This window comes from Phyllostomus hastatus, unplaced genomic scaffold (assembly GCF_019186645.2).
Source record: "Phyllostomus hastatus isolate PE091 unplaced genomic scaffold, TTU_PhHast_1.1 phas_contig_17, whole genome shotgun sequence".
Lineage (NCBI taxonomy): Eukaryota > Metazoa > Chordata > Mammalia > Chiroptera > Phyllostomidae > Phyllostomus > Phyllostomus hastatus.
The window spans coordinates 875,378-886,345 of record NW_025333664.1 but is presented as its reverse complement, the minus strand read 5'-3'; the positions used below and the strand labels follow the sequence as shown (position 1 = coordinate 886,345).

At 69.5% G+C, this 10,968-nt stretch overlaps 1 protein-coding gene across 1 annotated transcript in view; it reads right to left on the bottom strand.

Annotated features, from left to right (window-relative positions):
- Positions 1-1,271: 1,271 nt before the first annotated feature.
- Positions 1,272-10,968, bottom strand: part of LOC123814970 (translation initiation factor IF-2-like) — a 13,094-nt gene continuing 3,397 nt past the window's right edge. Inside the window, exons 2-4 of the mRNA XM_045833125.1 lie at positions 9,039-9,494; positions 5,315-5,718; positions 1,272-1,645 (exon numbers count right to left, since the gene is read on the bottom strand). Of these exons, the coding sequence (XP_045689081.1) occupies positions 5,332-5,718; positions 9,039-9,494 (843 nt within the window). The 3' untranslated portion in view covers positions 1,272-1,645; positions 5,315-5,331. The remainder of the gene's footprint in view (positions 1,646-5,314; positions 5,719-9,038; positions 9,495-10,968) is intronic.

Below are 10,968 nucleotides of genomic sequence, written 5' to 3'. Positions count from 1 at the left end.
CAGCCCAGGTGCCTGTGGGTCCCCAGCGCACACCCCCCACCCCGGGCGCCGGGAGGGCGGCACAGGAAGAGCCAGAGTAGAGCAGCGCTCTCTGTTGAACACCCCTCGCTGCCACCCTCGGGGGCCGCCGGGAAGGCTGCAGGCCTCTCGCGGGGTGGGGCCCTCCCAGCAGACCCAGGGCCCTGGGGTTGGACTCGGCCCTCCCGTCCCCCCCCACCCCCCCCCGGCTCGGGGAGGCCCGGCATCCCCCGTGTCCCCCCCACCCCCAGCTCACTGGAGAGGCTCCTCCGAGTCCCGCCTCGGGCCGTGCTTTTCCACTGCGGGTGGGGTGGGAGGGGCGAGGAAATTACTTTCTTCCACCCTGAGGGAGACAGAGAGCTGCCTCCCCTCCCCGCTCCCCCACCCCGCCTCCCGCCCTAGGCGGAGACCACAGATGCCCCGGTGTCTGGGTGTCGCCCTCGGGCTCCCCGGAACGGCAGGGGCCGCTGGGCCCCCTGCACAGGCGGACGGGGCGGGGCAGAGCCCCCCACCCACCCCGGCCCCCACCTCACCCGCAGGCTGCCGTTCCGAGGCCAAGAATTTCCCAAAGAAAGAGTTACGGCCCGTCAAACATTTCCACTCCTGCCCCCACGGGAGGTCACGGCGAAACCAGTGACGTCCGCATGACCTGACGTTTCCTGAGCGGGAGGCGCGGGCTCTGAGTAATTGCAGGGTCACGGGTCCCCAGGAAGCGGCCTCCTCGTGAGGGTGAGGAGGCCAAGGGCACCCAGTAACCCGCCCGGCCCGGGGCGGGGGAGGGGGGCTCCAAGTCCTTCCTGTGGAAATGTCCCCGCTCCTCGGGCTGCAGGGAGTCGCTGCTCACACACGCTGGCCTGCTGCCCCCCCCCCCCCCCCGCAGGGACACACCCGACGCCCGGACACACGGACACACCCTGTGCTCGCACACCCTGCACCCGCGCCCCCCTCCCCGAGCCCAGGTGCTTGCGGTGACCGGACTGAAGGCATGAGCCCCCCGTTCACAGTTCCCACCAGGTGCTGTGCGTCCAGACTGGTCGCTGCCAGTAGGAACACCGTGCAGAAATACCCCGGCCGGGCGGGCCAGGGGGCTCTGAGGGGCCCCGGGGGGCTCTGGAGGCTCGAGCCCCGGTTGGGGCCTGTATGAGGTCACTGTCTCTCTCTCTCTCTTTCACTTCCACCCTCTCTAAAAGCAACGAACATATCCTTGGGTGAGGATTAGAAACACAAACGAAACATACAATGCAGACCGTGCGTGTGATTTTTACATGAACGAGGGGGAATTCATTTGCATCGCTTTTAACTTAATCCAATATCACCCCACACTAGCATTTCAACATGTCACGGGCATCAGGAATTATTAATGAGGTGTTTTAATTTCCTTTTCCTCCGCGGAGCCTTCGAAATCTGGCGTGCGCTCTTCTAGGCTGGCAGCTCGCCTCCACGCAGCGGGGACACGTTTGCCGGGAACTGTTGGCGGTCCTCAAACTCCGTGAAGTGTGTCGTCAGGAGGGGACATCCGTTCGCCTGAGCTGCTCCACACACGTGTGATGGTTTCCAGCGGCCTGAGTTGGATTTGAAGTTTTAAATTTGGCCCCAGCTGGTGTGGCTCCGTAGACTGAGCACCAGCCTGCGAACCAAAGGGTTGCCGGTTTGATTCCCAGTCGGGGCACAGGCCTGGGGTGCAGGCCATGATCCCCAGCAGGGGGCGTGCGAGAGGCAGCCACAGGTGGATGTTTCTCTCCCTCTCGTTCTCCCTCCCTTGCCTTCTCTGTAACAATAAAATGTTTAAATCTTTTTCTTAATTGAACAGATGTCGTGTTGGGGTGCTCCGGGGCTGCTGCCCGGGGGTTGGGATTGCAAAGCCCCCAGGCCCCTCCCCCCACATCCTCCACCCAACTCTCAGACGGCGGCATCCGGAGGACACCGTGAGCCCGAGCCCGGCACCGGCACCGGCACCGTCCCCTCCCCCGCTCCTCTCCCTCCCAGCTCCTTCCCAGCACCAGGCCCCGGCCCACCCCTCCCCCCAGCCCCGGACCCTGACCTGGCTTCCGACCCCGCCGTCTGGTCTCAGGGTCGCACTCTGTGACCCGGTCACGCCAGGGGGCTGCGAGGCCACCCCCGCGCACCTGCCCGGGTGTGGAGGCTTGCTTTCTGCCGCGGCCCCAGACATGGCCCCAAGTCCCCTCGCTGGGCGGCCCCGTCAGGCCGCTGCGGTCCCCCGGCCCCTCCTCGGCGACCTGCCGGACGCTGAGCGTAGCTCCTTCGGAGAGCTCAGGCCCCGCCCTGGGGCTGCGGCCTGCACCTGTGTGTGCGGGGGTGGCGGTGCCCCACCGGCCACGGAGGGGAGCGGGGGGAGGGGAGACCTGAGGCCTCGGTCACCTGTGCAGGCCGGGGGGCTCCGTGAGCTTGGGCCTGCCGGGACTCAGAGCCTGACCCGGGCCCCGGCGTGTTCTGGGGCCTGGGGGCTGATGGGGCGCCTGTGCCCCTGTCCGTCACTGCGGGGCCCCGCGCTCCTGGAGGGAGCCTTGGGTCTGCACACGCCGCTCGGAGCCGGAGCGTGCACCCGCGCGGGGGTGCCTGGGACGCGGCCCCCGCTGGCCCGGCGAGGGGCTGCTCTCCCGGAGGCTGCCCCCGGGAGGGAGCCCGGTCCCCCGGCCGGCCGGGGCCGGCAGGGGACACTTCTCCCTCACGCCTCCCGGGGCGCAAACCGCTCGAGCGCTCTGGCCTGGTGATTTTCCAGAGCAGAATTTTCCCTCTGGGGCAGGAAGGGCGTTGAGACAGCAGCAGCTCGACCAGCAGCGGCTGCACCCCAACCGAAGTCAGTGGCAGGTGCGAGAGCGGGCTGTGACTCAGCAGCTGGAGGGAAGTGGGCAGCCTGGGGGGGGGGGGGGGGGGGGCTGAGCCGTCGGGCTCTCCCCCAGCTTTCCGCCTGCGTGCATCGCTGCCCGCACTCCAGCGGCGGTACGTGCAGAACTGGCCGTGGCCGGAGGCTCCCGGGAGCCAGGACTCAGGCCCTGGCCAGGGCGGGCGAGAGGGCAGCAGGGGCGGCTCACTCCGGCCCCCCCCTCCCGTGGTGGGAGCATCGGGAAGCAGGAGGTGCAGGCCCTGTCCACCCCGAGGCCGCAGGGCCCCTGTCCCTGAGCACCTTGACTGTGGCCCCGGGGCTGGAGTCTGCCAGCTTCTCCAGGAGCGAACCCTGCACCAACCCCCAAGGAAGGGCGCCCTGCTGTGCTGGGCCCAGGCCCCTGTCCGCCCTCATGGCCCGTGGCAGGGGGCCCTCCCCCCACCGTGGACAGGGGGCCCACTTGGGAGGCATCGGGAAGGGCCCACCCCCGTCTGTTGGGAGCCTCAGGACCCCTCCCTCCCGACCGGAGGCAGACGAGGTCGGGCTCTGCACCGAGGCACCGGGCCTGCTGGACCTGCCCGTCAGGGCACGGTGACAAGGCGGTGACAGGGCCACCTCGGGACGGGGTGCGGCCCAGAAGCAACACAGACTGAGCTCTGTCTTCGGAGCCACTTCCGGGCAGTTCCGTATTTGAGTATGTAAAGGAAGCTGTTAATTATTATCTAAATATGTCATTGTCAGAAAGGGGAAATGCCCACCCAGACCGCATGGCTGCCAGTTCCGCCCGGCAGGGCAGGCTCCCGAGACTCGGAGCGGGAGGCCGCCGCAGGCCTGTGCTGCAGGCGGGACCCTGGGCCCCGGGGAGGGGGCGCAGGCGGGCTCCAGCCAGGAGTCTCCGGGCAACGCGGATGATGGGAGGGCAGCAGGCCGCGTCCCCAGGTCCCTGCCTCCCCAGGCCCCCGAGTCCCGGTGCCCCCGTGTCCCTGCCAGCCACTGGTCTGAAGAGAGGCCGGGGGTGCATGCGGGCCCCGGCCCCCGCCTCCCTCCCCAGGCCAGAGGCGAAGACAACATGAATGCCAAGCCCCTTCCACGAGCTCAGGTCCCCACAGACGGTTTGCCCACGTCCCGGGGGCGGGTCTGCCCGGGAGGGGCAGCAGCTTGGAGCCCAGCCTGCCTGGGGCAGAGGAGGCCCTGCCCCGGGTGCAGGTGGGAGCAGCCGGGTGGGTCCCCGCCCCGTCCCCCTGAGGCAGGGACACCTCATCACCATCACCGAAACTCCACTGTGCCGTGTGCTGTGACGTTCCCAACGCGTCTCTCCTTCGGTTTACCTCCGTGCCGCCCTGAACCGGAACAGGACAAGCCGTGACCAAGAACGCCCGTCCTGGGCCGCCTTCCCTCCGCCCACGCGGGGGCCGCAGGGCCCGGGACAGCAGCTCCGGGAACGCAGTGTCCTGGCTGGGCCGGGTGCTGCAGAGACGGGGCCCAGAAGGCCGCCCAGCCCTGCCTGGGCACGTGCGGCCCCCGGGGCAGTCCCGCCGGCCGGGCGCGGGCTGGTCAGGGAGGGAGGCAGGGAGGCAGGTCTCCACGTCCGGGGCCGAGTGCCGTGGAGCAGCTGAGCCCAGGCTGGGACGGGCAGGGGCCACTCAGCGGGGCCCCGGGCGCCGGCTCCGTTCAGGTGGCGGACCAGGCGGACAGCAGCCCCCCTCCCCTGCGGCCTGGCCCTTTCTGGGTCCCCTCCCTTCACAGCGGCTCGTCCCAGACGCCTCAGGGACGACGCCCAAGGCCTCGGACCAGGGCCCGGACTCTGCAGAGCTGAGGCTGCGTCTGAGGGGGCGGGGAGTTCGGTTCTGTCCCTTTATGAGTGGGGAAACTGAGGCTCTGAGGAGGTTTGGGACTCGCCCCAAGCGCCTCAGGGTGCCTGACGGGGCGCAGGGACCGGGGGCCTCGCCGGGTGGCCTTCCTGGGTCTTCCTACGGACCCTCCCGCTGGGCCGCCGGAGCCGGCCCAGCCTCCAGCCAGGCATCGTGGGCCAGGCGCCCCTCCTGCCGGGCCCCCAGCAGACTCCGGGCTCTGGTCAGCCTCAGCTGAACCTCCGGGTGGAGGAGCCCCTGGGGAGGGGTCGGCCGCCTCCCCGTGGGCATCTGGGTGCTGCCGGCAGCCTCCAGGGTCGCCAGAAAGGTGGTGACCCATGCCCTCCTCTCTGAGCCCCACCCGCCCTCTCCGTCACCCCCACCCAGACCCCCGAGGGGCCAGACCCCCGGCCTCGGAGCCACCTGGAGGCCACAGCAGGTGTCCCGCTTTGCACCCCCAGGCCCGACCGTCCTTGGAACCCAGGGCGGTTTCCCCAGCTGCTGACTCACTGTCACCTGAGGGGCCAGCGGGCCTCTGGAGCTGCCCGGGGCAGACACCTGGGTTTCCACACCTGAGACCTCTCCCCAACCCCTCACTCACCGGCGGCCCCCTGTGCCTCAGCCGCATCCGCTCCGGGCTCGCCCCGCCCCCACCAGTCTGTGGAGGGGCGAGGGGCTAAACAAGAGGTGTGAGTGCCCGCGGGACGGGCAGCCGCAGGACGGGCAGGTGGGGTTCAGGACGGCGGGCTTCCCCCTCGGCCGAGCGAGGTGGGGGCCGCCCCGACTGGTTAGCTCAACTTCCAGTGACGAGCGGCCCACCGCAGCGGCCCCGGACCGGGGACACGGACACGCCGTAGGGCCTTCCTCGGCATCTTCCTCCTGGTCGGCAGCAGCCAGGCCCTCGTGACGGTGGCTGTGGGAGCGTCTTTCCACGTCTCGGCCTCCGACGTTGGAAGCAAACACCCAGGGGTGGAACAGCCAGATGGCGGGGCGACTCTCTGGTTTCTGCGGGAACCCCACACTGGTTTCCACAGCGGCCACGCCGTTTACCGCCCCCCCTCCCGCCCTCGGCCAGCAGTGCATGGGGAGGGCTTTTCAGACACCCCCCAGGGCAGGCGGGTGGCTGGGTCCTTGGGAAGTCCCCCTGGAGGAGGAGCCCCCCGGCCTTGGGCCCTTGAAGGAGCTGGCCTGTCACTTGAATGAACCGGGGCCCCCTGCCCCGCCCCCCGGGTGGGGGGGCCGCAGGTGCAGGACTGACTCCTGGCCCGCAGGAAGGAGCTGGGAGAAGGGACCCCCGGCTGTGGGACGCCCAGCAGGGGGTCGGCCTGTCTGGCCAATCAGCCTGGGTCTCTCCCGAAAACCGCTCACTCCCTGGGTTGCCTGGCTGGGCCGCCGTGCCAGCCCGGGCGGCCCCTCTGCCGGGAGTCGCGCCCCTGCACACCCAGGAGCCACCAGCGCCTCCCCCAGGGGTTGGATGGGTGGGGTGGGGTGGGGTGGGGCACCTCCTCCGGGGTCCAGGCCGCTGGACCTGGGGAGTGGGAGGGAGCTTCCCCCTGAGGGTGTGAGGGGCGGTAGGTGGGGGCCGGATGGAGCCGGGAGTTGCCTGAGCCCACAGGAGGCTGTGGTCTGAGACGGGGGGACCTGAACCGGGTGGGCACTGGCGGACAGAGGCGCAAGACCGCACCGGGGCACGGCCTGGGTGACGGGTTGGATGGGGACACGTCTGAGGGAGGCTGCTGGGCTGTCCGCCTCCAGCTGAAAGGGCTGGAAGGAGGGAGCCCCTCCCCGGGGTGTGGGGAGCCTGCCGCCTGAGGGCCACGCCGGGAGATGCCCAGCACCCGCCCCTGCCCGTGGCTGGGCCCGGCTCGGACGAGCTGGACAAGCCGGACGTGCGTGGGAGGGAACTGCGGAGCCGATGGCTGCGGGCAGGGGCGTCCCGGGGGCTGGTGCCTGCGGCGCAACACCCCCCTCCCCGCCCAGGACGGGGACCCATCTCTGGGGCGCCCTCTGAGGACCTGGCCGCTCACCCCCGCCCCCGCCGTGGGCTGCTTGCTACGCTCGCTCAAGACAAGGGACCGTGTGCTGGGGGGGGGGGGGGCGGGCCAGGAGGCCTGGCCAGGGCTGCGGACACGGGGCACCCGTGGGCCCCGCGGAGCCTCGAGCCGCCTCACTTCCTGCAGCAGCACAGCCGTCTGGGCTGCGGAAATGGGCTGGCACTCCCAGCCCCCTCTGGGGCTCCCTGTTTCCAGGAGAACAGGCAGGCCTCTCGGTGACCCCAAAAGTCGCATTTGCTCCCTGCAATGGGAACAAAAGCCCCGCTGAGTGGGAGAGCCCGCCGGGCACCGGCCACAGGCCCCGCGACCAGAGGGTGTGCAAGGCTTTCCTGGCCGCGGAGTGGGCCCCGGCGACGTCCACCACCTCCTCTGAGAACCGCCCTGCGCCCGCCCGGCCCACAGAGCCAGCACGCCCCGGGTCCGAGCCTGCTGGTGCGCGCTTTGGGGGTGGAGGGGGTTCCCAGCTCCGAGGACAGCACACCCTCCCCAGGAGGGGAACTCGGGGACGACAGACACCCCTCTTCATGCCCGGCCTCCCCGGACCTCGGCCAGGCGGCCAGGGAGCTTGGGGAGGGTCAGGCTGGCCACCCTGCCCCTGGCAAGGCTCTCCGGGGACAACAGGCACCCTCGGGCAAAGCCCCACATTCTCAGCTGCCCCCATGAGGGCCGCCCTGGGCCGGAGGACCCCCTGGGGGTCTTCACCCTGCCTGCGGCTGCTGCCGTTCCCGAGCGTGGCCAACCAACTCCCGACTCGGTGGCCCCTCAAGGAGACAGGACCTGCTGGCGGCTTTCAGCCCCCCCACCCTCGGTGCCCAGCGCTCACCGAGTCGAAGGGGCAGCTGCGTGGCCCAGGGCTGCCCAGGCCTCCATTCCAGCTGCCCCAGGACCACCTCCCACTTCAAGACCACACACACACACACACACACGGGACAGTGCGTCCCCGAGACCTGCCTGGCCGACGCCGGCCGCCTCCCAGTCCCAGCGCCATGGCCACTCGGGAGCTCCCGGGGGTTGGTTTCTTGGTTGGGGATTCATCTCGTGCTCCCCGGGGAAGGAGGGGAGGGGTCTCAGGCCCCTGCAGCTCATCGGCGGTCCGCCGGGGTGGGGTGGCATTGTCCAGGACCCCCGCCGAGGCTGCCCCTCCGAGGCTGGAGGGTCATGGTGGGGGAGGGCGGCAGGCCAAGGGCTCAGGCCGCTGACCGGCCTGCTCGGCCAGCCCTGAGTGCCGGTGACTCAGTGAGCACGGTCAGCAGGACAGGGAGTGCGCTGGGGTGGGTTCCGGGTCGTGACATCCAAGACGGGTGTCACAGGGGTGGGGAGGCTCAGGCCTTCCCTGCCTCTGGCCCCCAGCCCCTCACCCAGGGCTGGGGCACTGGTCACTAGGCGATCGGCTTGCTTGAAGGTTCTCCAGAAAGCGTGCAGCCTGCCCGGGGCCAGGGAGAGGCCCGCGCCCACGAAAGGGCGAAGAGAGACAGAGCCCAGTCGGCTTCCAGAGTGGAGGAGAGGAAAGAGAGGAGGTGCAGTCCCGGCAGACTTCCTGGAAGTGGCGGGATGAGATTTGCATTGACAACAAAGGAGGACATTCTCAAGAAGAGGAACACTGGGAGTCCAGAGACACAGGGGTGGGGGATGACCTCTGGGGTGTTCGGCTGGAGGGGGGATGGGGCTGGGCAGGGCGCTGAGAGCCAGACCGGGGTGAGCTCCATCCCTGGCCAGGGGGAGACACAGGACGAGGGCACCAAACAAGGCAGGGTCAGGGCCGGAAGGGCACAGGACCCAGAGGCGAGGGCAGGACGGACCAGCGGCTCCACAGGAGGAGCGGAGGCCCCGGCCGTCCCGCGGCCCGAGACCGTCCCACCCAGCGGCCTCCTGTTGCTGGCTGTCATGAGTAGCAGCCGGGGCACCTGGTTCCTGGGGAGGCGGCAGCTGGAGGATGAAGGTGCCCAGGGCAGGGCTTTGGGGACAGGGAAGGGTCCCTCCTGCCCAGGGCGCTGGGGTCCCCAGCAAATTAAGACACAAAGAGGCACTTAGAAGGGGCTGCAAAGAACTGTGGGCCCCGAGAATATTTGCATTTAACGCATTTAACCCGAGCACCCCAAAGCGATACAATGTTGCTAGTCCCGCGGCCCAGCGGGGATCTACAACCACATTCCGCATGGGAGGCGAGCGAGCTGACCCGGCAGGAGGCTTGACTGGGCTCGCCTCTCCGCCTTGCCAGGAGGCCCCGTGGCCGCCCGCATCGCTGTCTGCGAAGCCACCGTGGTGACTCACCTGAGGTGAGGTCCTTCTGGAATGTGCGGCCCCTGCCAAGGGGACGGCTGACCACCCCTTCGCCCAGACCTGCCGGGCGGGCGCCGGGCCAGCCCGGAGCACGGGATGTCCTCTGGACGCAAGGGGCCTTTCCCCCTCTGTCGACGCTGCACAGGAGGGTGGAAAGGGGGCCCGCCGTGACGCTGAGCTCCCTGCCTGGGAAATGCCAGTCCAGACGAGGCCGGGTCTGGGCAAGGCCGGGCTCTGCGGGCACCAGGATCCAGGCTCCCCCGGGTCCCGGGCGCCTGCGTCACAGAGCTGCCCGCACGGCCGGGCTCCCCCCGCCAGCGGAGTCAGCTGTTCCTGGAGCTCAGTCCCCAGCGTCCCCGATGGTGGTGCTCGGAGTTGGGAGCCCGCTGGCCTGGCAGGGGAGGGCAGACTGCGTCTCTGCCCAAACCCGATCTCCAGCACCAGGCTCTGAGCCGAGACTGCGTCGTGGGTGGCCCGGGAGAGAACAGACACCCCCCACCCCCCGCCCCGGTATGGGCCCGGGCCGGCTCAGCCCCCGGTGCCTGCGGGGAACTGTGTCTGCGTCTGCTCTCCCCGGGCCTGCCGCCAAGCAGGGCCACCTGCGCGGCCCCGGTGAGCACGGTCACTCCCGTGTGGTCTCTGTGCGGCTGCAGCCCCCCCGCCGCGTCTGGAAGAACGCCCCCACCCCGGGCAGTGGAATCGGGCTCCCCAGCAGCTGCTCTGGAGGCTGCACAGGGAGGGGCTGGCAGCTCCACCTCCCGAGAGCCGCGTTGCCGCAGGACGCAGAGCAGGGGGCAGCTTGTGGCCGGGCGGGCTCCCCGCCCTTAGCCGGTCTCTGCTGCCCAGACTGGACCCCGGGCCTCTGTGCACAGCTGGCCAGGGGCCCGGCCCGGCGAGGCCGCCGCCTCAGTTCACGTGAGAGGCCGCAGGTCAGCGTGGAAGGGAGCGTGGCACCTCACATGGAGGGGTCACGCGTGTGGGCCCCCACAGTGCCAAGGGCCATGAGAAGGGGAAACTGAGGCCCAGGGGAGCTAACGCAGTGCCCGGACCGCAGCCAGCGGGTGGTCCCGGCGGGCTCTCTGGCCACACCCTGCTCTAATGGGCCCTCTCCGCCCGGACCAGGTGGCCCAGCTGGTAGGAGTGTCACCTGACATCGAAAGGCTATGGTTAGGCCCCCGGTCCAGACCCATACAGGGGACGACTGATCAACGTTTCTCTCTCTCTCCCCCGCTTTCTTCCTTCTGAAAAATCAATAAACAGCCCTGGCTGGTGTAGTTCAGTGGGTTACGCTCGGGCTTGCAAACCAAAGTGTTGCCGGTTCAATTCCCAGTCAGGGCACAGGCCTGGGTTGCGGCCAGGTCCCCAGTAGGGGGCACTCGAGAGGCAACCACACATGGATGTTTCTCTCCCTCTCTCCCTTCTCTTCCCCTCTCTCTGAAAACAAATAAAAATAAAATCTTTTTAAAAAATCAATAAACATGTCCTCGGGTGAGGGTTTATAGAAATAATTTAAAAGAACAATAAAGGGGGCTCTCCCCTCCTTGGGTGGAATTGTGACTTTGGGGACCAAAGTGCTTTGGACCCTGTGCGGACCCCGGCCACCACAGACCTCCCGGTCTCCTGGGCCCTCCCTTCCCCGGCCACCTCTCGGCCCCAGGAGGCGCCGCCCGGCCCGAAGTCCGAACGCCCCGCTGGGCCTCTTCCTGGGACCCTCCGACCTCCCGCTCGCCTTCCCTGGGGCCCACAGGCAGCCTGCACCTGGACCGCCGCACCCACGCGTCCTGCCCGAGCGCAGTGCCCGACAGACCGCGGCCGCCGCCCCGCAGCCTGCGCTCGGCCGCTGGGGGGGCAGAGCTGCCCTCGGCGGGGGCCCGACTCCCCTCCAGCTTCCCCCAAATCCTCTTCCTCGTGCAACACCGTG